This window comes from Tauraco erythrolophus, chromosome 10 (assembly GCF_009769465.1).
Source record: "Tauraco erythrolophus isolate bTauEry1 chromosome 10, bTauEry1.pri, whole genome shotgun sequence".
NCBI lineage: Eukaryota > Metazoa > Chordata > Aves > Musophagiformes > Musophagidae > Tauraco > Tauraco erythrolophus.
In genome coordinates, this window is record NC_141474.1 from 26,904,037 (window position 1) to 26,930,229 (window position 26,193).

The following is a 26,193-nucleotide window of genomic DNA, read 5'->3' on the forward strand; positions in this document are numbered from 1 at the left end:
GGGTCTCCAGCTTGTCTCCAGACCAGGCTGGTGCCCTCAGCTGGGGTGTCCCGTACCCGTCGGCAGGTATGAGACAGCTGCAGACAGGTAATGGAGGAACCTTTGCAACCATGCCAGAGCTTGAGAGTCAGTGGCTGGTGGCACAGTCAAGACCACCCTATGCGTGTTCCAAGTGTTCTCCTCTTTCTTTTAGCACCCAGCTAGAGCCTTTCATGATTTCTTTTCTGACAGTCCCCAGAGTAACCCCCTCTGAGCCTGCTAGGGTGGTACCTCCAAACCAAACCTTTCCAAAGGACATCAGTTGTAGCCCCTGCCTTTGCCTGCTAGCCCAGCCCACTGCCCTGTCTTCTCCTACAGCAGCATCCCCTCCATAGGAGTGCTCAGGAAACATCGCCAGCATGCTTGTGATTTCCCTGATGCTGCTGCAGGCAGGGGACTGATGCTGCCTTGGAGGGGCATTCACAGGACTGTGGGCACTCAGTGGAAAGGGGAAAAGTAACTTTTCCTTGACTAGTGGAGAGAGATCTCCAGAGGGTGAACAGGGTCAGCCATGGTCTGGAGATGTTCGTATTTATACATTAAGGAGGAAATGGATGCCACAAGCCCCTGTGGCTTTGAGGGTGGTGTCGAGAGCCAAAATCTGTGGGAGGCGAACATTTTTTAACATCATTAGGAATCAAGCTGAAAAGCCAGGTCTCTGCCCATCTGCCTTGGGTTATGATCATCAACTGAAGCACCCGCAAGGACTGTTCTGGAATTCTCCTGGTGCCTCTGAGCGGGGCCCTGGAGCAGACAGGTGGTGACACAGGTCCTGCCTGGCCTCAGGGTTAGAAGGTGGAGAAGGGCGAGGTATCCCACGCAGCTGGGAAATGACTCTGCTGCACCAGGCAGCCAGTGGGATGGGGAGGAGGACCTTCAGTGTGCAGTTTGCTGCTGTGGCAGGGAACAGCCCCCTCCTATCTGCTCATGGCCCAAGACAGCTGCTGATCCTGCTGCCACTGCAGCTTTCCCAGCTCATGTGGGTGATGTGGCGTTTGCTCTGCTCGTCACACAAGCAGCTTAACTCCTTTGCCACTGCCACACGCGTGCTGGAGAGCCTGCTGGAAAAACTCAGCTGCCTCCTCCCTGCACTTGCCCCTGCTGCTACCTGCAAAATGGATGTATGTCTTAACACGTGCTCCCTGCCTGCCAACCATTGTTGGGACTGTGGGTCTCTCTGCAGCATGGAATCTCCCTGAGCTGCACCACTGGACTGGGATGGAGGAAGCACATGGTGGGACTGAATGAGGATACTGCACAGATCAGTATCCTCAGCACCTGCACCAGGAGGAAAGACCAGCTCACCTCTATGGCAGCTCCTCTTAGGAGGAACTTTCCCCTCTAGGATGCTGCAGAGAGAGTGATGTGAAAGAGGGAGGGAACAAGGCAATTAGATGTTTATCCACTTGCCATCTCAGTGGCTGTCACCAATGGGTACATGGGCAGGAGAGGATACCGCTGCTAAAAGGACACAGGAACTGGCAGGAGGGATGCTCACACCACGGAGCTATGGGGAAGTCCTCACTGATGAACCATGGAGCCAAAGCTCCTGCTGGGAAACATTAGCCAAAGTCCTGCCTGGCTCCCGCTCCCCACTCACACCTTCTCCACCCTGTTAATTATTACAAGGGAAGTGATGAAGGCCACCGTGCGCCAAAGTCCAGTGTGAGAGTGAAAATCAGCAGTTTGCTCGCAGCCATGAGCCAGCCGACCCCAACAACCACAGAGCTGCCCACGCTGCCGGGAGACACAACAGTGGCCTTCGGGGTGGCAGACATCGTCGTTGTGGTTTCTTACTTCGTCTTTGTCCTCATCGTTGGGATATGGGTGAGTCCCTGAGGTGACTGGGTTTAGGTCTGCCTGAGGTGTAGAGCCTTTGATCCTCCCTGGACCCCTCCTAGGTACAAAAGCATTTGCCTGCAAAGGGCATCCTCTGCACATACTGCTATACTATGGCCTATTGAGCAGGTTTGTGGGGTGACAGTGACCTTCTTGTGAGCTCTCACCCACATCAAACGGGGGCAACCAAGGGGTCATTCCCTGGAGGTTGTCTGGGGATGATGTCTACTTTCCATGCTGCAAAGTAGTCTCACGCTGAGGTGAGACTACTTTTACCCCAGGCAGGGGGCAGAAGCAAGTGGCGTTTGAGGGGGTAGAAGACTGAAATGAGACTTTAAAAAGCTTTGGAAAGATTGTTACTAATTATTTGCTCACATTGCTTTGCGAAGGCCTCTTTCATAAAGACCTACAGTTTGGTTGAAGATTTTTTTCTCATTCCTAATGGGTACATTCATACATTAAATAGGTACAGGCAGCTTCTTTCCAAAGCTGGACTACCAGATACCTGCACAAAGAGAGGCATAAGCAATGGGTGAAGCCTGACATACTTAACAGATACACAAAACTATTTTTGGAGCTGATGCTGGCTTCTGGTGGAGGCTTCTCCTGGCTGGGTGGCAGTGCTGCTCACCAGTCTGGGTGCTGCCATGTGCATGGGCATTTTGCAGCAAACCATTTTATTATGGTACCTGACTGCAAGTTCCTGGTTGCTGCAAACAGCAAGCACGGTCAGCCTCAGTCACACTGGAGGGGCCTACTGGCCTGTGGCACCCTATTGCTCTTGAAATCCCTGCAGTTCTCATGCAGTTCCTAGACAGGACTGTGTGATGTGGCCATACAAGCGTAGGGCTGCTGGGGACCCTGCATCCACAGCAGTGGAAGAAGCAAGGCAGCAGGAGCTTCAGCAGGACATTGCTAGCCATCCTGGAGTGCACCTGTGTGTCATACCCAAATGCAGTCCTTGATGGCATCTCGTGGGATGCAAGGTTGTCCTCTGATTCTCACCCCTGGGCCGTGTTGTCCCTTGTTTGGCTCTGAAGGCATTTGCTGGGGTGTTGGACAGTGAGGAGGGAAATGCTTCCTTTTAACACATACCATTGTCAGAAGGTGGGCAGCCTTTATTGGAGCTGCAAACATGTATCTTCACACGACTGAAAGCAGCCAGACCCCTAGATTTCTCAAAATTAGATGCCTTTTCACAGAGGCCCTGCTTCTGCCTGCGTCAGAGCCCCGCACCACCCATCTGTGCTGCCCTGACCAGCGTGAGCCAGTTGACTGCAGTGATGCTCAAGGGAGTAGGACTAGGGTAGTGCAAGAGGTTGCTGACAGGATGCTTCAAAGCTACCGGAATGGGAATTGGGTCTGACGTGAGGGTGGGTGAATGGAGAAAAACACTTTCCTTTTTCTTGTGCTTCCAGTCATCAATACGAGCAAGCCGGGGGACCATTGGAGGCTATTTCCTGGCTGGACGATCTATGACTTGGTGGCCTGTGAGTGAAATGCATCTCTCTCTGTCATGGTTTGAAAGCAATTCCAGATGTGAGGAGGGCAGGCCTAGTGAGGGGACCCAGTCAATACATGTTTTGACAGTAGTCTTGAGATTAAGAGGATCTGCCAGGAATCATCCCATGCAGCTTTGCTAATGGGCTACGGTGTGGAGCTGCCTGGCCAAAAGGATAGTTCGACATCTTCAGGTTTTTTTCAACACTCCATTTCTCTGCTGAAGTCAGCAATAGAAGTGTTACATTGGTGGAAGTGAGGGAGCACTGACTGTGTAGCTGGGCTTGGAACTCGTTGGCCCCAACTCACCAAAGATATCCTTGTCCCCAAGCCAAGAGAGCATTAGGTAATCTAGAAATGAGCTATCCAGTAAAAAAGCATTTATAGGCTGAAATGAAAATAATCTCAAAGCCCAGGACTTTCTGAGCGCTTGCTATTTAGAGTAAAGTTGAGATTATTGACTAACGATATAAAGGACATAAACTTCAAACCACCAAAGTATAAATCTTCACTATGAAGGAAGAAAAAAAATCTATTGAAGGCGCCTTTTCTTGGGAGTGAAAGGTACATATGAAGATAATTTAAAGTTTGAAAGGAATAAAACACCACATGAATAAGATCCTTCTCAGCCAATGCCAGACTCTAGCACCATATATCTCTCCAGTGAGTCGTGGGTAATGGAATGCGCTTCTCAACTAAAACACTGGATTTTTTTTCTTTTTTTTTCCTTTGGATGTACATTGCCCATAATTTACTAGGCTAGACTTTCAACTTCTTCCATTAGAGACACATACACCTCTCTAAAACCTGTTATTTCTTAAATGTGCCTTATAATTCTGTCTCAGCCAAGTGACATCTAATGGAAAAGCTCAGCTTGATGGTTTTCTCTAATTAGGAGGGGAAAAATCATAAGATACTAAAATGGAACATTTTTCCCCAAATATTGTTCTTTTTTAAAAAAAAACCCCAAACAACACAAACCAAACAAAAACAAAGCCCACAAACCCAAAAACATTCTCATTGCTTTTGTCTCCAGCCACAGGTGGCCACAGAGCCTGTTTTGTTACAGGTTGGTTCTCAGCTGTCCTGACTTACCATTCTAGGCTCAAAGCAACCTCTAATGCTGTTCACTTTTCAGTTTTGTTTGTCAGAGAGCTGATTCCACCTCTGCAGCACTTCTGCAGGCTCAGCTCCTCATGGCCTTCACCTTGAGTACATGACTGACTTACATATATTTTGTTTGGTTTTTTTTTTTTTTTTACAGAGGTGACAGATTTCTGCTGTGTGTTAGATAGCTTCAGCTAAACCCTGATATTACATTCCTGCTCCTGTGCAATGTGTCTTCTGTATTTGATACAGATATCAGGAAAACTGTTTACATTTCTTGAGAGCACCTGTCCCCACCTCAGTTGCAAATTCATGTTGCAGCAACCAGCTCTCTAATCAAGAGTTTTCTTAGACAGACAAGAAGGCAGAGCTGTTGACAGGAATCACTGTGGGTGTTGATGCCATATTAATGTTTTACCTTGCTCAAAGGTGAGAAGCAGATCAAATTCCATCAATCCTTATTTCACATGTAGCAGTACTAAGGAAAGAAAAGCTTCTTGAAGGCGATGTGGCAAAAAGCCAACTTTCTCTGGAAACAAAGGGGCCAGACTTGTCCTTTGGGTAACTTCTTATTTAACCCTGAGAGAGATTTGGAGTTGACATACAGAAAGGAGGCGAGGCTTTATTTCAAGTGAAAGTAGTAATTAAGGCAGATAGTCTTTGCCCTATTCGAAGTGTCTTGGAACTTGCATTCTTGCAGTTAGGGTGTCAGTGAACCATGGTAGAGTAGGTAGCCTACCATGCCTACAGCCTATGGTTAAAGTTAACCTGAGGCATTAGAATTTCCCAGCAGAGCTGAGTATCTTTGAACCTATGTGTAGACGTTAAACATAAAAGGTCTGTGTGTTTCTCACATCGTCCCTGCTATGGTTCAGGAATCTTCTCCCTTAAAAGGAGCTCCAAGAGAGCACTCCTGTCACCCTGGCTATGTCAACCACCACATGCATGTTCAGTGCAAGACTTAGAGGCTAGGCTATCAGCAAGACATGGAGAGGTAGAGCAAGGGTCAGCAAGGTTGGAGAAGGCATGTTGCTGGCTGAGTAACAAGGGAGGGGAGAAATCATCATGTTTCAGGGACACTGAGGTATCTGTGGCTGCCACCAGACTTCCCTCACCCTGCTGTAGTCCCCATAACAGGCGTGTATCTCAGGAGAACCACTGACAAAGTGAACCCTGATTCTGAGATTAAGCTTTGCAGTGGAAGGGAGCGGGCACATCCACTTTAAGATACAAAAACATTGTTTTCTTTAAAAGGAAAAGGAAAACCCAACTCTCCATTAGCACCCAACTACCTACCCACAAGGAGATGAGGCCCCTGGGAAAGAGTGATGGGAGGAAATGCTTGGGCTGATACAGAAGGTCCTCAAAGTGACTTTCAGGGTTTTGTGCCTATGCCATGTGTTTCAGATTGGAGCATCCCTGATGTCAAGCAACGTGGGCAGTGGCTTATTGGTTGGCCTGGCAGGCACTGGAGCAGATGGGGGCCTTGCTGTTGGGGGCTTCGAGTGGAACGTAAGAGTCGGTTATGTCATCAACTAAGATTTCACTGTTTATAAAGGGACTGGAGGTGTGTCTCCATAATCAGATGCTGACGATATCAGCAGCTCCAAGTTCTCAAGCCTCAGGAGAGAAGCCTCCAGACATTGAGACAGCGTTAAAAACATGAGATTTTAGTTTGAGTGGAATCCACTAAAATTATTAGCTCTTTGACCTTTCCAGGAGCACATAGCAATATTTTTAAGCCGTAGCCTGCACCCATCCAGATTAAAATAAAAGATAATGAATGTTGAAAAGGTACTTGGATAATCACAGGATTCTGGGTACGGGGAGTTTGAAAAAAAGCAGCATGTGCTCATAAAATCAGTGTAAATTCATGAGGATCGGCAACACTGCATTCACCTGATAGCTGCCAAAATGTGACATTTCTGGGGTGAACATCTGGGTGCGAAGGCAGGTCTCATTCTGCCCTACTGAAGTGGCCTGGAAAATTGCCACTGACACCACATAGAACATGAAAACTGGGCTCTTTGTGTGTGATGCTAATGAAATTTCTCAGCTGCAGTGATGAGGAGTGAGATTAGTGCCAGCCTCACAATAAACAAAACTCACCTAACTCTGACTCTCTTGTCTCTGTCAGCGGAGGCTGCTGATAGTGATGGATACTTGCCAAGCACAGGCAGGGCCCACCAAAAGCTCTTTCCTGGAATATTTATTCACTGCACTGTTGTTTTGTTTTGGTTTTTTTTTTTTTTTTTTTTTTTTTTTTTTTTTTTTTTTTCCTTCTAAACCATTAAGATCACATCTAAGTCCTTTGTGAAGAAACCTATGTGCCTGTAGGACATACCAATATTGCTGTACTTTAAGTAAATCTATTCAAATCATTTTAGGAGCCTATGAAGACAAGATTGTATGTCAGGGCAAATCTAACTTCGTGAGTTTAGATTTGTTTCTTTCAGATTGGAAAAGGACCTTAGATATGCCATTATCTCCTCCTTTGTCATGGGCCATCCCTCAGCTGCAGGGATCATCTCAGCACTTTTTACCTAAGCCAGTCTCTGCCACTGCAGGAGCCATGGCTGCTGTCCTCGATCACTCACAATCTCTGCTCATAGAGCTCAGTTTCATTCCTGATAACTTAAACAACTGATCAAAATAAAATCTGGACTAATGTAAGGTACTTGGATGAAAGGTAATGGCCTGAGACAGCCAGGAAGTGAGGTCTGATAGTTCAATGACTTTTATTCATGTTCAAGATTTCCTAAGTTTGGGCTTTTGCTGGATTTCAGAGGAGAAATATACGATGGGAGATGCCTTTACACCTTCCAAAAGACCCTTCACCTGTGGCAAAGCAACGGAACTGCCTCTCTATCTACCAGCAACAGCAGCACATCTGCTTTAGCCTGCAAGAAGAACATCCCGGCAGAGGCTTGCTGTTGCTTATTTTTATGCTCCGCAGGGACAGTCTGCTGCCTGAGCCTCATCACTTACTAATCAAGCAACAAACAGATGCTCCCCTCCCACTCTTCTCTGAATCACTTAACTCTTCACTGCCACTGCTTCAGTGGTTTCAAAGGCCACCAAATACACCACCCTCTTTTGGAGATCCGGAGCAACAGAATACACCATCTTGCCCAAAAGACCAGGGGATGGAACAGGATGTGCCACCCATGACAGAGAGACACAGGGCTTAGGAGAATAACTTCAAAAGCTTCTAATTAGATTCTAATAATTCCTCCATTTGTCATCTTCTGAGCAGGGAGAAAAACTTTGACTGCTTCCCAAATATATTGCATGGCACTGTACTCCTCTGATTTCTTAGGACATCCACTGAAAGAGCAGAGAAGAACGTTCCCACATGTTGAATCATGTACCTTTATTTTTTCTGTTTCCTTTACAGGCTACCTGGGCACTTCTGGCTCTCGGCTGGATCTTTGTGCCTGTTTACATCGCAGCAGGAGTGGTCACCATGCCTGAGTACCTGCAGAAGAGATTTGGAGGACAGAGGATACAAATCTACATGTCCGTTCTGTCCCTCATTCTGTATATATTCACCAAGATATCTGTATGTATCCAACTGAACACAACCCTTGTGTCTAGGGCAGGGGTAGGTCATCCTGGTACCATGCAAGGCTGCTCAGAGATAACTCAGATGTCCTTGAAAGGACCAGCTCAGCTACCAGAAACAGCAGCAGTGTGTTAGTGTGCTGCTTTGCTCAAGTAAACACCTGCCTCTGTATTGATCATGGAGACTGACCCTAAGAGAGAGAGTCCTCATTAAATGGCAATGCACAGTGAGAACTTTACAGGGAGATGGCAGCCAATTACTAAACAGTGTAAGTACCATAAGCTGTCTGCCTGCTTTTCCTCTTCTATCAGATCAAACCTTAGGCAATATAGACAGGGAAACCTCAGCATTACCCCATCTGAGGATCTGGCTGGCTGCATCTTGTAGATGTGAAATCCTCTTAAATTATCATAAATCTGCTGCTGTTCTTGTAGCTGAGTTTTCAGCAGTAGGTATGTGATGGTTATTCCTCTCTCTTTGTGCCAGTTGTGTTGTTTAAAAAGGGTATGGTGAAAGGGAGGTAGGTTCTGGCTTAAGGCAAAACTGCATCCTTCCTGGATTGCCTATAGCACTGTACCCTGCTGGTAGCCAAAATGCAATATAAGCTGTTGGGTATTTTCTTTCATTTAAATGCGGCTGATAGACAGAACTTCATGTTCGGAGATTTGCTAGGAACTACTTGTGCCCTTGGAAGCAGAGGACTGAATTTGAGAGTCCATTACAGGGACTGAAAATGTTGGTCCTTTGTCTCCAGCTGATTGTCCCATGGCAGTACAAGTCAGCATTCACTAGACCCAACTGAAGTATTTAGATGTCCAGTTGCCTTGGAAGATACTGCCTGGAGATGATGCACCCATGTGCCTTTTTCAGCTGGCTCCAGGGTCTTTCTCCAAACCTTATTATGTCTCAGATCCTGGGAAGTGCATTAAGAGGAGTTCCAGGCTGGGAGGATGGGATAGATTTCCTCCTCTAATGGCCATCTCTTGGTCATGTCACCCATTGCAGCCACCACCCTCTCCAGGAGCTTTACTGTGTAAGATTGAAGCATTGCCCAGGGTGACATCTTGGAAAGAGGCATTTGGAGCAGAACTGGGCACATGAGGGTTAAATGGAAGATCTCTCCTGCAACAGCACCACATGTGCACAGCTACACAGTCAATGTATGTGGTGAAAACAGACCAGTTTTTCAGAATGACCTTCAGCAGAGCAGTATTTTCCAATGCCTTTCAGAGCAGGACTCTGGCCTCAGTCATTGCTGTTTCATCTCAGTGGTTTCTCCTCTGTGCAGCTAATCCACGCGTGGCTGACGGATGTGGCTGGTGGAGTTTATGGGCATGACAGGTGCTTTCTATTAAGCAGTGCTATTGTTTGTAGAGAGCTCATTTAGCGGCTGGCTGGACAGCAGGCAGTTGGTTACAAGAAGGATTTTTCTCCCTGTGCTTTTTGCCCAAACATAGGTTAGCAACTAGGGCATTGCAGAGTCTTCCTGGCTCACAAAGAAAAACGGAGATCTCAGTAAACAGTATGGTCAAAGGACTTATCTTGCATGGCTACAGAGGTCTTTGTATTTCCTGCTGGGAAGTCAAAAACCAGAAGACAGAGTGGCTCCTGCGGTGACCTGTCAGTGGTTGTCCTTTCTCAGGGTTGCAGAGGTCAGGAGTCGTACTGGGTGCTGGCTTTTAAGGTGCTTATTTCAGATAGAGCAAATGATGGAAGTCTTGCCCCATCCCTCCTGTCTCTCTTTGCAAATGTCTTTACCTGTATCTCACCCCATACCAGATTTGCAGGTGTCCTTCAGATGGATTTCCCAACATACACATCTCCCATATTACCTTCTGCATCTGAATGATGTTATCTCTATAATTCCAGGTTTCGCCCAGTTTCTGGTTTCACTCTCTCTGCTGGTAGATACAAACAAAACAAAGCCAACAGGGGTTTCTTTCTGTATTTCTAGTGAGGTCCTCAGCAGGTATAACCTGTTTTTCTGGAGTCGTTCTAGTATGCTGAACTGCATGAATAGAAAGGCAAGCTGTTGACCTTTTCAGATAAATAAATCATGGCACAAGACAACAGTGATTCTTCAGGGGTCTTTCAAGCAGGAGTGTCTCCTGGACACTAGACCACCAAGACGTAGTCTTGGGAAGAACCTGCTCTCTGCTATTTGCCCACCTTTCCCTCCTGTGTCTGCCTGTGAATACATGGGCTCCTGCTCCCCACGAATGTCTTCACAGTCAGCACAAGGAGTGGAAGTTTCCACCAATATCCGTCTGTGCCAGTGAGGATTACATGCCATGAAGGCTGCCTGTAGGATAGTCTTTGGGTTGCGTTGTAGTCTCCTTGATCTTCATCCTCTTGCTGCCCCAGCTCCCAGATGCTGAGAGCTCTGACCTGGAGGAAAGATTTTCCTTACACTGAGAAGAAGAAGGTTCATAGCTAACAGCCCCATGCTCTCTCCTCCTTTTCCACTTCACCTTCGTGGTGTCCTCCCTCATCAATGCTTTCAGCTGCAGAGGGCTGCAGGCTGCTTTATTAAATTTCACTTGCACGAAGCACTACTAATACCAGACTGTCCTTGTTTTTTTTTTTTTGTTCCAGACAGACATTTTTTCCGGAGCATTGTTCATCCAAGTCTCTTTGGGCTGGAACCTCTACTTGTCCACTCTAGTCTTGCTAGCAGTGACTGCTGTCTACACCATAGCTGGTAAATAGCTGATTTTAAAACAAACACTGTAAACTGGAGCCCAGGATATAAGTTTCCCAGTCTGGATTGCTGGTAGTACCTGCCGTGTCACTCCGAGCTGTTGGAGACCTCTGGCTATTCCACTCTCCCCTCCTGGCCCAAGGGTAGCTGGTATGGGGGGAACATCACTGTTTTCCAGAGAATTTTCTAATACTACAAAAAGCTCCCATCTCCCTCTGTGCAGATAGCTACCACTGCCCATATGTGCTCTTTTTTTTTCCTCTTTTGTAACATTAACATCTTTAGATATTAAGATGTTCAACTGCCTCCAAGTCCTTTCATGAACGTGGACAAGCCGTTAAGGCCATTCCTCACGCAAGGGCTTGTGACAGCTACAGGGTCCTGGAGACCATCTCTGTGCCAGCTTCTTCCAATGGGTCTGTCCTGAAATCACAGGGCTGGGGACAAGGAAAACCTTTTTCCAGGTGAGGTACCCGTTTCATTGTACATGGTGATGCACTCTGCCCGTTGTCTCTGGTTCTCCTGACAGGCGGTTTAACAGCTGTGATATACACAGATGCGCTACAGACCCTGATCATGGTGGCTGGAGCTTTGTGCCTCATGTTCATAGGTAAGGGGAACCTGCAGTGGCACCATACACTAGTTGAACAGTCCCAAGGCCATTAGACCTTAGCAGGGTCCCTCACCGTTTCATGTATGGTGCAGAAATGAGTTTTAACCACTCACTGAAAGCGGTGCCAGTGCAACTCTCCTTCACCAAGTCATCAGACTTGCTTCCTCCTTTGCACAAACCGTATGGAGGTGAGGTTGTGGATAACTTCACCTCAACAGTTTGGCTTCACCTGGAGTTTGCAAAGAGCTTGCAAAGCTGCATGCTCAGAGCCAACATCAGCTCTCACTATGCTCGTGTAAATTCAGAGTAATTCTGCTGGCTTTCCCTGTTGAGTTACTGTGAATTCTACTGGGCGTAACTGAGCGTTATAAAAAAAATTAAAGATCAACATGAAACTGACCATCAGTCTTTGCTTTAAGCCTTCTTGGCAAACAGAAATATCTTGTTTCATGTCATACCTTCCTGCTCCAGCTTGTGGAAGGTGTATGAGCAAAGACCAGATACTGAGGACATCATGGGGATTAGGATCATGGAGATTTTCCTGCACTGATCCTCTTCCAGGATGCACTGTTAAAACCACAAGGACTCTGGGCAAAATCCAACAGACTCCTGTGGAAACCTTGACTGCCAAAAGTGAGGGTGAAATGAAAAGAAATGAGATGAGAAGAAGATAGTAGAAAATAAAAGTAATCATGAGACTCAGATAAGGAAATAACTTTGGCATGATGCACCAGACTTTAAATCACTGGCATTTTCTTTTCAGGATTTGAAAAAGTTGGCTGGTATGAAGGGCTTCAGGAGAAATACAGCACAGCAATACCAAAGATCATAGTCCCAAACACGACCTGTCACCTCCCACGTGCGGATGCCTTTCATTTGTTCAGGGATCCAGTCACAGGAGACATCCCTTGGCCTGGCCTTATATTTGGCCTCTCTGTGCTGGCTCTTTGGTGCTGGTGCACTGACCAGGTAAATAAAGTCTTCCCCTCTCCAGGCAAATGACCGCACTGTTATTTCCAGTCCACTCCTCACTTTGTGGGTCTGTGAGCTGAAACATGACTGTGTCTCTCTGTGCAGGAGTTAATACCTTTTTCCTGGTCTAGACCAGAATATCTCACTCCTTCCACCTTCTCAGTAAGCGGCTAATTTTGTGCCCTTCTTAGTGCAGAGAGAAGGTTATTTTCTTCCACCTTTATCGCACTGTGGGCTGGTGAGTATTCGGGGGGTCTTCATGCAGTTGGCATGACAAGGATATGAAAACATGGATCGGGAACTGGCTCTGCAGTGACCTTGTGCAGACCTCCAGACAAGCCATTCATATTCCCAGAGGTCTCACATTTCTTATTCCTCTCCAAGTTAGAAACAAGGAAAACTGTATCTGTTTCTCAAGACATGGTGCTTTTGTGCTCTAAGATGCATTAATTGTGAAAACCCACTGCTGAACTTTTACCAAAGCACATATAGTTTGCTTCGTTCCTTGTCTCTTGCTGCGGTACGTCTGCTGTCTCCAGTCCTCAAGGTGGTTTCATTTCAGTCAAGGGTAAAATGATTCCTGTAAAGGAAATTTCCACGCTGCCCTCTCCTATAGCCTGTGCACTGAGCTCTGAGCAGTGGCAGCAGGCTGCAGTCAGCCAAGGCGGGAAAGTTGCCATTGGCATGCAAAACACCCTGGGATCCTGCTGGATGAAAGTCATCCATGAGGATAAGAGACAGAGAGAGGATGGGTCCTGCTCTCTCTGTAGTGCTTCTGTTTTGCTCTCTGCTCTCTTTTGCACTCATTGCAGGTGATAGTCCAGAGGTCTCTCTCTGCCAAGAACCTCTCCCATGCCAAAGGTGGCTCAGTGCTGGGAGGATATCTGAAAATCTTCCCCATGTTTTTCATTGTCATGCCAGGAATGATCAGCAGAAGTCTTTACCCAGGTAAGCCTTCTCATGTTCCTTGCCGCAGGGCTTTATACTTGTATAGATTCCTGTTGTACAATGGTGTTCTCATGCCCTTCCTCCACCTCCAGTGCTCCCACAGTGGCAGAAGTCACTGGGAGTAGCCATATGGGATATGTTTTGCCATCAGGATCATGTAGCTCCATGCTGTGGACATTGTATGCATCTGTCTGGAGGAAATCAGTGAGATGAAATACAGAAAGCACTATGGTTGTCCTTTAGATGCTATGGATTACTTTCATTAGTTATTTGGTGAAAGTCTTAGCAATCTGCCACACAGAGTCATGAAGTTCCTGGTGGATTATGCAAAACAGCCCTCCTTTGTGAAAGAGCAAGAGTTCTCCTCATGCTATCTCCCAAGGAGCTCTCATTGCTGGTTTCTCCAGAGCATGTCACTTCCTGGGAAGAATACCCCGGTTAGGAGAACCACTCCTGGAGGAAAATGTGTCTTGAGTGCCTCTCTCCCAGATTTCCTCAAATAGGGGTAAATCAACCTGCAACATCCTTGGTAACCCAGCTGACAGGTTCATGGAAACAGTCCAGTTCCCACAAACAACAAATCATGAAGGATTACGGTTATGCAACATCCAAGAGAGTTATATCTGTACCCTGAACAGAATTGCAAAATGTCATTTTGAAGTTTCACCTTTATTTTATGATGTAAAATGTTCTTCAGCTCCACTTATCCTAGCTATATTCCAGCTGCACCTCTGGATTTATATGAATGCACACAAAGCATCAAGATTTATTCCCTTGAATTAACAACCTATGGCTTAACAGGGTTTACACTGATTTCTTGTCATTTTCCTGTCTCTTACAGATGAAGTGGGCTGCGTGGACCCGGACGTCTGTAAAAGGGTCTGTGGAGCTGCAGTGGGTTGTTCCAACATTGCCTACCCCAAACTCGTAGTAGAACTCATGCCTGATGGTGAGAAACCTTTACACTTGTGGAGGTGGGCTTGAGCCATGCTCTGCATGGGACGATCCAGCTGCCTTTATCCATCCTAAGAATGAAGAAATCTTACTCTGGTTACCAGACATTGAGATGAATAACACAGCTGAGAGTTCAAAGGTCTAGTCCTGATTTTCCTTCCCTTTTTTGCTCCCCCAGGGCTCCGGGGTTTGATGATTGCCGTGATGATGGCAGCCTTGATGAGTTCCCTTACCTCCATTTTCAACAGCAGCAGCACTCTCTTTGTTATAGACATCTGGCAGCGGATCCGAAGAAAGGCGTCGGAGCAGGAGCTGATGATTGTGGGCAGGTTCTTACATTTCTTTATGTCTTGTTGCTCTCATCATCTGTTTTGAGTGCAGCATTTACATCCTTCAGTCTGGACTCAATGAGAAAAACCTGGTGCCTAAAATACAGAACAGAAATGCAGCCTGGAAAAGAGCGTTGCATTTTCCAGCTTCATGTCAGATAGAACTGGTCAAAGAGGAACACTGAGTGTACCACTGAGCTAGGTAGATCATTACCTCTCTCTCCTCTAAATTTAACATAAATACTGCCTCAAATGTAACTTTCAGAAAAGCCAAAGGTGCTCTGGAGTCCCTGTCACCAGAGGTCTTTAAGAACATGTTATTTTTGCATCAGACAGGAGTGATACCTTGCAATTACTCCTTTTTTCAGGGAAAAGTGCAAAGAGCTGGGAGGCTCTGATAAGTTATAGTGCCCTTTGCGAGCAAGCTTTAGTACTGCATTATATCAGGAGCACATAAAGTTCTCCTCCTGATGGCAGAATTTAAGCTGCATTCTGCCTGTTTATGGTTCTTTTCCTCTCCGGTCAGGAGCATTAAGTTTCTAAACTTTATTGTGGGGTGAGTGAAGGCTGCAGGTGATCTCATACTCCACCACTGTAGAGTAGTGAGAGGGAAAGTGCCTTTTGTTCAGCAATAAGGAGGAACCTCTATAATATACAGTACAAAGATGAAGGAGGGTTATCATATGCAACTGAGACCCCAGAAGCAATTTTAATAAGCAGCAAATTAAATGGAATTTGGCAAGGGCATGAGGTTGAGCATGTTATCTGCTTGGAAAGGTGGCAGAAAGATTGTTTCTACAAGCTTCCAGCTCCCTCTCTCTGTCGTATCCCAAGAGCTAGTCCTCTGAAGGACATATCACTCTCTAGGACACACCAGGTTGAAGAGCTTATCCTGATCCAGCTCTTGGTGGAGCCACCATGCCCTTCTGGATCTCTCATGCATGTTGACTGGCAAGCCCTAGCTCAGCTCACTCTGAAATCTGTGAAGTTAGCTCTGGGAATTGGTTGAATTTACCTTCTAAAAGAGAACAATTTTTTCCAGTGTACACAAGGAAAGGTTCTTCTTCAGAGTGATCCGTGGATTTTTTCTTAGGAAATTCTGAGAGCAATTGGAAATGTGTTTTGCCCTCAAAACTTCATTTTCACGTGGACTCCACCACCTGCAGAGCTAATACAATTTTATCCTAATCTTCCAGAATCTTATCCTCATCCTTGTAGTCATCAGTATTCTCTGGATCCCGATCATTCAGTCAGCCAACAGTGGCAAGCTCTTGACTACATCCAGTCCATAACCAGCTATCTAGCCCCACCAATCACGGCTCTCTTCATCTTGGCAGTCTTCTGCAAGAGGATTACTGAACCCGTAAGTGGAGTGTCAACAACCAATTGATACACATACTTAATTTGATAAAATAAATAACTCTGCCCTCACTATCTAACCTTTGAGACTCTTTAAACTTAAAGCCAGTCCAGCTAAAGTGTGACAACTAGCAGCCTTCCCTTGGCACGCATCAATGGGTCTTAGCCCAGTCTCTAGAGTATGTGTGTTGCTTCCAAGAATCCACTGCAAGTGATACTTCTTGGCAGTCTCATTTAAAAGTATGAAAGGCAAAGACGTTCTACACTTTAGGGATGATGTGTCAAAGTCTAGTTGGAGGCATGTTGCTGAGAAGAGATTCTTGGATTATCTGGGCTGTAGCTGTTCCATGTTCAAGGGCAGAAAGAGAAATGAGGATTTTTAACTCAAAACATCCTCCTTTGATGCATGTCAGTGTGGGTTTCCATCAGGCATAAAAGGTCTTGGGAAGAAAAGAAAAGATAAAAGAGAAAAGAAAAGATAAAAGAGAAAAGAAAAGATAAAAGAGAAAAGATAAAAGAGAAAAGAAAAGATAAAAGAGAAAAGAAAAGAAAAGAAAAGAAAAGAAAAGAAAAGAAAAGAAAAGAAAAGAAAAGAAAAGAAAAGAAAAGAAAGAAAAGAAAAGAAAAGAAAAGAAAAGAAAAGAAAGAAAAGAAAAAAGAAAGAAAAGAGAAAAGAAAAGAGAAAAGAAAAGAAAGAAAAGAAAAGGAAAGGAAAAGGAAAGGAAAAGGAAAAAGAAAAGAAAACTGTAACAAAAGGTAAGATGAAGTGACCTTTCTTTATGTTTGCCTTTTCTTAGGGTGCTTTCTGGGGCCTCATGGTTGGGCTAGCTGTTGGTCTCGTTCGGATGATCATGGAGTTTATTTATAGCACACCGTCTTGTGGTGAGGAGGACAGAAGACCAGCTGTGCTAAAGGACTTGCACTACCTCTACTTTGCCATCATCCTCTGCGTCCTCACTGTGATTGTCATTGTCCTTGTCAGTCTCTGCACCCCACCGATCCCTGAAGAAAAGGTAAGTGACTTGCAGTGGCACCCTTTTCTCACAGCCCCCCTTTGGTTTCCAAAAATCTCTGAAATCTGTCCTTTTCTTTTCCTCCCATGGTTAAGAAATTGCATGTAATGCATATGCTGCAAAGAAGCCCCTGCTCCTCAGCTTTCTATTCCCCAGGTCGCATAGTGTTAATGCTTCCTGAGGCACTGAGTGCTTCAAATTGAGTGTGAGCTCCCATGCTGTGCCTAGACTGGGCAGGCACCACAGCCCCTCGTAACTGGAACAGAAAGAAAAGAAGAAAGGGAAGGAGATTAAATCCTATTATAGAGCACTGCTGAGGAGGAATTAAAGATATCTAATTGTAGCATCTACTCTGTTTCAGCAGAGCCAGCATCAATCTTGCAGGCAAACAAGATTAATATCTTTTGCAACATGGCCATTTAGGAAAATAACATTTTGTCCCAATGTGATCTCAATTGTATTTAATAACTTTGAGTCAGGCACAACTTTCTTTTACTTAACACATTAAAATGGTGCCGAGTTGGGAGGCTTTATATAATAAAACCTTAAAGCAATTCTTCCCTGTCCTAAGTTTTAAAGCAGCTGTCAATATAAAAAACCTGCCATCAACCTCCAAACAAAGGTTACTGGATAGACTTAAAAGACCCATTTGTTTCTGTCTGACTGCATGAGGAAATGAGAGTGATGCCATCATAGCATTTTCTATCTGTTGCTTCCTCATAACTTGTAAAGCATTAACCAGTTCCATCAATGTTTGATTGAATATTAGTGGTCTCAAAGACACCCAGCTCCTAAAGATCCCATGAAAGCAGGTGCTTAGATAAAGGCGAGAGGGGGGAGAGACTATCTTTGTGTCTGCTTTGAGATAAAGTCTAAGCTTTTATTAGCTATCAGAGGATCCACATGGGAGAGAGAAATACTGGCAAGGAGGCACAATTAGTTCTGCTGCTTACTTTGTTCACTACTGCTCAGGGGTGGCCAGATGGTTGCCAGCAATTAATTACTGTGGTTTAATGAGTTCCCACTCATCATCTGACCTGTGATAACTAAATATGTGCAGTGCTCCCTGCCCACAGCAATAGCAAGATAAGATGTATTAACACAGCCTTGGCAAATAGTGAGCATCACGCCAATGGTTTGGGAAATGAAGAAACTGGCCACAGCACCTACAGGCTTTTCAGTCTGACCTCAGAGGTATAAAAACGTGTAAAGCACGTTTTAAGGATGGGAGTTCAGGATGAAGACCTACTATAATAGCATTGGGGAAAGAGAGGTTGTGATCATAAGAGATTCCTTAGAAGAGATTTTCAGTAGAAATAGGTGAGTTTGTAAGTGCTGGACTTAAGAGACCTTATCTGACATACTCTTCAAAGAGCCAATGCTCAGAAAAGGTGGATTCAGACTGGAAGCGGACCAGGGAGGAAAGCCAATGGGATGGTCAGGAAGGTGAGCATTTTGTCTGAAACAGCTGTGTGCAGTTATCCCAGAAGAACAAAGGATGAGGGGTGGTGGTGGACTCCCCAGGTACATCTGGAGAGCCCAGGAGGGAGGGAGGGCAGTGCTGGCCATGAACAAACTTAGGCTGGGCTTTTTCTTTTTCTCTTGGTCAGACTCACCCCAACTTTTGCCCTGGACATGAGCACAGGGGCAGGTTTTTGGACCATCACTCCTGGTGGCATAGTTTCTCATGGTGTCCGGCAAACAGGGCTTGTTTAGTTAGTCTGTGGCTGTGCTGAGATGGCTCAAAGGCAGAAGGGTTTTGGGAAGGAAGGGCAGGAGGAAGAAATCAGCATAGATGTTCTGAGCTCTAACCCTCTGGGTGGAAACTAATGCCTGAACTTGGTGTTTGGCCGTTAGTGACCTCGGGTTGCTGGGGTTTGGCACGCAAGTGGGCAGACCTGTGGTGAAGAGCCTGTATGACCGTGTGATAGTGGCTGAGAGGGGAAGGCTGTCAGCAGGTGTCCTGGCTGAGGATATCAGAAGCTCTGGTGCTTCCCAGTCCCATGTGTTGGTCAATTCACTTTATGAGCCTCAGATATTTGCCCCATAAAAATTGCACAGGGCTAGTTCTGCTAGCCCTTAACTGTGCAGAGCTTTGAGATGTAATGATGAAAGACACCGTGTAAGAGCTAGGAATTACGCCATTTATTTTGTCAAGCAAAAGGAAAAGAAAAACAAGCCACCAAAGAAAAAGCCAAGGAAATATAGTGATAGATCATACTTCAGAAGATGTAAATCAGCATAGCTCCATTGCCTTCAAAGACCAGGAACAGCTGTTGAGCACAGTTATGCCACTTTACACCAGCTGAGGATCTACACTGGACAACTTTAAATATTGAATCTCAATGCTTTTGAGATAGTAAATGAGCAAAAGGAGAAGAGAGATTTGTATCTGATGTTAGAGTGGTACAGCTAATGTGTCTGGCTTTAAATGAATTACAATCCAAGAACTGCAAGCTGTAGCATTTTCTCCTGCTGTTTTGGACACTCTCCCATCCCTGTGGTGATTGATGCTGTGCCGGAAAACAAGTATGCAAGGAATTTGTTTGGTATGCTCCCGAGTTCATATGTCTTCATTGTAGGTAGTCCATATTGTGTCACGCCGTCCTTGAAAACCCTGCAAAAGAGCTTACAATTAAATTTGAGACTGTGAAGCTGAAACACAACTGTCAGGTGCCAGATGGCATTTTGGAACAGAAAGATTTATTCTAGTTTACAAACAACAAAAGAAAAACTTTGCCGAGTTCTTGCAAACTCCTTTGTCCAAGGAGAATGTGAGGGTGAAAAGGGAGGCAAACAGCTCACAAAGCATGAGTGCTGCATGAGCAGGGCACCTCCTCAGGGCTCACCTAGACAGGTTGGTGGATTGGCAATTCTACCTGATGTGCTCTGGGGTCGGGGATGGTTTCCCTGTGTCCTGAGATCTGGATTCAGTGGCTCCTATGGTGCATAGCCTAGGAGGAGCACCAAGCCTGCTTTGGCTGGCCTGAACCAACACTGTGCATGCCGAGACACTGCGACTGAAACTCCCACAGCATCACCTGGTGTCACTGAGAGCAAAACGTGCTCAGATCCTGTGGGAACCAGACAGCCATAAAGCAGCAAACTGGGGTGAGGGCACAGGGCTTCTTCTCCCACACAATGTCAAGGAAGCATAGCCAGCCCCATGGTGATCTCCATGACTGCACAATGCAGTTGGTCTGTCCCAGCACATCTCTTCCCGGTGATGGCAAAGAGGAGAAAGGGGAACCTCAAGGAATTCAGACAAAATCCACCGCAGGGGAGCTTGAAGTTGAAGCATGGGTGTGATGCTTCACTGAGGAGCCCTTCAGGGTGGTGGTTTGCTTTATCAAACAGATTGGCTGTGGTCAAAGCACCAGCTCCTGGCTGGGTTGGTGGGATGATATGCGATGAGGTTACCTGTCTGTATATGCTGCTTTCATCTGGGAATTGTTCCTGTCTGGCAGAGTTTGAGTCTCAGGTAAACTCCAGCCCTTGCAGGTTTTGCTGCAATGTGAAGAGACAGTCATTCAGTGAAACATGGGAGGAGAAGGGAAAAGAAAAAAAGTTTCTGAAATCCTTTAGTACCCTGAAACTTTGCTATGTTCCAATGACATTTCGTAAGTGATTAAAAAAAAAAAAAAGAATCCTTGACAAAGATGAGGATCATCAAATCAAAGCAATTTAGCACATCGTGACAAGAAAGATTAGCCCTGCCCAATGCTCATCTTGGTTGAAAATGATTTAAATAAAGCTATAAATCTTCTGGAAATTATGCAACATTTGGTGTCAGCTGGAAACTCCTGCCTAGATTTGTGTGTGTTAAATTCAAAAATTAAACTCACGTTACTTTGCAGAAGTGACCCATTTGAGCCGTTCATTTCCATACGGGCAGAGCAGGGAGGCAGCCGCTTGTCTGGCAAGTGTGTGACTTTGCCTGACCTGTTGTCACCACCACAGCTTCGCTGCCCCGGTCCCATCCTGCGGCTCCTCCACAGAGCAGCCGACAGGCTGGAGCGGGAGGGCAGACCGTGGACCTGGGCAGCTGCATTTGAGTGGGATTGATGAGTGTGGTCCTTGCTGCCTGGCTTGGCCAAAGCACACAGAGGTTAGGAAGTGACGATGCCACTGAGTGAGTTGCTTGGTGTGCCATGGTCAGCCAAAGCAGCAGCAGGCCTGGCTTAAATCCAAAGACCTGAGCCCCTGGGATGGTGAACCCCACCTCACAGCTGCAAAAGGACCTCTGTGAGGTTTGCAAGATTAACGCTTCCTGTGCACCCATTGTGTCCCAGGGAGGAGAAGACTTTCAGACTTACCCTAGGATAAGAGTTTCAGACCTCCTGGTTTTGTAAAGCAGGGCATATTGCAGCCACAGCAGCCTTGCCCAGGACTGATGGGCTTTCATGGCTTTCAATGGTTCTTTCACTGAACGACCGCAGAGAGAGGTAATGTCTTGTATTGGTCCGATAGAGAAAACTGGAATTAAAAAACAAAGGAATAAAAAGCCAAACCAACAAACAAACAAAAAAGAGAAAAGGTGTTTGGATGGGCAAGTCTTACAGTGTATGACCAAGCTCATTTTTTTCTACTTGTAACTACACCTGTTGGTCTAGTGTATGGTATAATCCTCCCTGTGAATTACGACTTGATGTTCACCATCATGGCTCTGCCTGTCCCCACAGCTGCGCTTCTTGAACACCTGCTTGCAATTGCAGGGCAGAGACACAGTACTGCTGCTTTTCCCACTAAGAGCCCTGAGATAAGCTCATTTGGAATTGCAGGTTGCTGCTTTGATGTGAGCTTGCTTCAGTTGTGAGGTTTAATGTTCACATTGAGTTTTCTTATCCTATAAAACTGAAGATCCTCCAGTCTCTCCCCATGTCCCAGAGAAGGAGCTGCTCAAATACCAGTGTTCCCATGGTCGTATGTCTGTGTTGTACCCCTATGGCTATATATCTGCATGCCAGCACCCAACTGATCTTTCTCTGCTGAGGGTACAATTGCTGTCTGTGATTGACTGTATCCAGAGAGGTTATCTTGATGTCTTCTTTTTTTTTTTTTAATTGACTTTATTACCCTTCTCTGTTGGAGGGCTGCCATTCTGGACACAGATCATCATTATTTCATGTCAATCAAGTGAGCCTAACAAATAGGAAGCTGCTTCTTCAATGTCTACTAAGGGTTACTCCTGGTAGACACAAGGATGGAACAGGTTAATTAAGAAAAAGGGGAGGAAACTAGATTAATTCACAGTTTTTATCAGCTTTTCCGCTCCAACTGGATGGTACCAGCCTTCTTTTCCAGAGTGTGGGCACCTGTACAGAAGGGAGGGGAGAGAAATTTGGGGAACAACTGTCACCCCAGAATAGGTCTCTCCGCTGTCTTGGATCTGTCCCCCTCAAAGAGGGAGATGACTGGCATGCCAGTTTGGGACTTACAGGCAATAATATGTTCGTTCCCTGTTCCACTTTGCAGCTCGCTCGCCTGACATGGTGGACAAGACACAGAAAAGCACCTGCTGTTGATTTGAAAAATCACAAGAGTAAAGAAGCAGAGATCAACCCAGCCAACGGAGAGTGTGACATGGTCGAAAGTGCAGATTCAGGCAACAAGGAGGAGGCAGGTAGGGTCGCTCTCTGTGAACAAACATGCTCATGTGCATGTGACTGCACAGCCAAGATCTCATGCAAGTCCCTCTAAAGCTCATGAGAGGCCATCTATAGCGTTCACTGGAGCTGGGGTTTGTGTTTATGTGTATACCAGCTATAACGACGTGACAAATGGAAAGTGTTGCTGTTCTTGGTCCTCCCAACACATCTTCTAGCTTTTACCTTCATGTCACAATCCTCTGAATGGCTCAGAATAGCTGCCATTCCTGAAAAAATTCAAACCCATCATTCAGTAAAACATTTTTCTCCTCCATAGAACAAGTTATTTAGCTATGCAAACTACTCCAGTCCAGTTCTGCCCAAGTCACGGTGTTATTTTAGCACTTCAGGCCTGGATACTTTATGGTGTGCTGAACTCCTTAAATGAGGGAGTCAACGGCCGGTTATGAACATCCCTTGGCAGGGTGGAGGTCTGTGCTGCTGGGACACTGCTTCTCGCCCCACTGACACCGGGGCTTTGTGCCATGACACTGCGTCTACTTGTCTGTCTCACCAAGATGCTCTAGAGGACATCCATAGCACTACTGCAGTCATAACTAAAGCAGCAGCTACCCCTAGCACTATGAAAGTCGTGCCAGGCTCTGTAATTGCAACTTTCATCACATAAAAGCAGCATCCTTTCCTGTCCTCATCATTGTTAGGAGATAAACTCCTGTGCATGTGCTACAGATGCCTTCTTCTCACTCCTACGTGACCTCGCCTAGGGCTACTCTAACATACTGCATCAAAATAGCATCACGGTCCGAAGGGACCATGAGACACTGGGGGCAGATGTGTGCACTTAGCAGATGTCCTGGGTTAAATCTACAAGCCTTAGTTTTCTCATTTATATTACACCTGGAGAGGAGAAGGCTCTAGGGAGACCTTATAGCCGTCTTCCAGTACCTAAAGGGGGCCTACAAGAAAGCTGGAAAAGGACTTTTTACGAGGGCATATAGTGATAGAACAAGGGGCAAGGGATTTAAACTGAAAGAGGGTAGATTCCGATCAGATATAAGGAAGAAATTCTTCACTCTGAGAGTGATGAGACACTGGAACAAGTTGCCCAGAGAAGCTGTGGATGTCCTATTCCTGGAGGTGTTCAAGGCCAGATTGGATGAGGCTTTGAGCAACCTGATCTAGTGGAAGGTGTCCCTGCCCATGGCAGGGAGTTGGAACTAGGTGATCTTTAAAGTCCCTTTCAACCCAAACCATTCTGTGATTCTATGATATAATTCTATGCAAATAGTGTCTTTTGTCTACCCTTAGGATATGAGCCATGGTTAAAAGACTCAAATTGCTTAAATAGCTGTGTGTCCTAGCAAGGGTATTTAATAAGAAGGAAGGCAAAGAGTCAAATGAACTTAAAGAGTTGTCAGGAGGCAGAGCAGTAGCAGGAGATACTGCATAGGCAAGTTCTTTTCAGAGTAGACAGAGGTTTATTCTGCAAATTCATTTAAAAAATGCAGCTTTCTGATTCTGAGCCTCACCTTCCAAGGTTACAGAGCAGAAAAACTCGGAAGAAAGCAGATAGGCAAGATTTCTTCACTCCTTCCTTTTGCCGATCAGGCCAAAGGACACCGGTGCCAATTACAGCCACGCTAAACAGAAGTGAACAACTCAAGAAATCTCTTTTTTTTTTTTTTTCTCCCCCACAGAGTGAGTTTGGGTTTAAGGTGAATGCAGCCATTCAGCATTATTTAGAATTTCTTATCAATTCCTAGTTCACTTAACTAGCTCAGATTGTTACAAAAAAATGTCTTGGTATTTTGGTAATTAGTAACGATGGAAAGGAAATGCGAAACACAGCAGTTGACAGCTTAATGAGGCTTTTTTTCGGGCAACACCTTTTTCAAGGCCTTATGACATTTTGCATTTCAAAAAAAGGTTTTATTTGGAAAGAACAGCCAGAGAAATACACATGGCACAGGGCTGAAAATTAAAACCCATACTTCACCCGGCATGTCATGTGTACAAAATAAGCCAGGATATCTCTACATGGACCATCACGCTGTCAGGAATTTGTGAAAGTGAGTGGAAGCTGGTTCAGGGAGGAGGGGGAAGAGGTCTGTTAATTAACTAATGAACAATTGTGTTGCAATCAACCAACTCTAATCAGGCTGTGCTGTACATGGTTGAGGGAGAGCTTTCTCTTTTCCTTTCCCTTCCCATCTTCCATCATCGCCTTTCATCTCCCATCCAAGGTGCAGCTCAAGCCCCACTCCAGATTGATCAATGCCCCTCCAAACTAGCTGAAGGAAAGAGGCAAGAGTCCTGGCTAGATGATAACACTAATTTTTTGGCCCGTCTCTTACAGCAGCCAAGCCTCCCTGCTGGAAAATGCTGTACTTGTGGTTCTGCGGTCTCTCCACCGGCCCTGCACCCACCCTGTCCCAGGAAGAGAGAGCTGCCCTTGAGCAGAGACTCACCAGCATCGAGGAAAAGCCTCTCTGGAAGACTGTTTGCGACGTTAATGCGATTCTCCTGCTGACCATTAATGTCTTTCTGTGGGCGTATTTCAGCTGAGGTGGGGTCAGGCAGCATGTGGCTTTGGTTTCTCTCAGGGATCCTCATCTTCATGTCTAAGCCAGAGGTGCTGGGTGACAGAGACCCTGGTGATGGTCCCTGGAGGCACCTGCACACCTTGGCAGAACCCTTCCCTGGAGGCACTGCTTGCTGGAAATGACTGTGGGGCTCAGCCTCTCCATAAGATAAGGTGTGGCCAAGACTCAAAACTGGTCACATCCAGGATGCAGGAGACGTGGGACAGCATGTGGGTAAAGTCAGGGGGCGTGGTGTCACCTTTAACAGTGCAGAGCCAAGCCCAGCAAGGAGAAAAGGCTTGGAAAAGCCTGGCTGTGGCATGGCCGGGACCTTGGTCCTCTCATGCACCAGCTCAGGGCTGACTCCACCACTGCTCTTAGTGGAAGGACTTCTGGTTTACACTGGTGTGGAGCAGGAGACCTAAGCACTACCTGCAGTATTTTTATATGGCCAAAATTCAGATGGGGTTAGTGTGAGACCACTGGATTAGCTCAGCAGTGACAACCTTGGCTCCCACAGCCACCCCAGGACCTGTATTGGACCCCCTCCACTCCTTCATCCCCCATTTGCATCAGCAGTGGGGACAGAGGCTTCCCTGCCCTCCCCAAGCCCCCCACTCTGCCACGTGATGGTGGGTCTTACGGCAGCCTGAGCCTGTTTCCTCATCAGGCCAGTCCTGCCCCGTAACAGCATTACTAGCAATAAAGGTGCCTTAGTAACAAAGCCAGTTCTGACTTGGGTTATTGTGGTTATATATCCTGCACTGACACACAAAGGTCTCCCTGGGACCACGGTGACCTGGCTGTGGTAGGAAAAGGAAATAGCCCTCCTTGGGCCAGCTCCAAGGCTGGACTGTGCTTTCTTAGGCAAGTCCCAGCCTCTCTGACCCATCTTGGTACCATCATGTACTGTGGCTTGGCCATAACCTTTTAAACCACCTCCAGAGGAAGAGATGGCAGTACTCACTGTTCATATCTTTGTCTGGTGATTAGGATGCTCACCTGGAGAAGTCTGAAAATGCCCATGAGGATGTAATCCTCCACTGCAGCATCCAAGGGGCAT

The 26,193-nt window shown here is 46.1% G+C and overlaps 1 protein-coding gene across 1 annotated transcript; it reads left to right on the top strand.

The window, feature by feature from the left end:
- The first annotated feature begins 1,815 nt into the window (after positions 1–1,815).
- On the top strand, positions 1,816–25,113 carry SLC5A9 (solute carrier family 5 member 9). The gene is given in 15 exon segments (XM_086617759.1): positions 1,816–1,866; positions 3,297–3,368; positions 5,893–5,997; positions 7,883–8,047; positions 10,646–10,751; positions 11,281–11,361; positions 12,128–12,333; positions 13,149–13,284; positions 14,126–14,233; positions 14,417–14,572; positions 15,768–15,836; positions 15,839–15,930; positions 16,724–16,939; positions 22,415–22,562; positions 24,905–25,113. Coding segments are annotated over 14 exon segments (1,812 nt in total). The 5' UTR covers positions 1,816–1,866; positions 3,297–3,353.
- Positions 25,114–26,193: the final 1,080 nt, after the last annotated feature.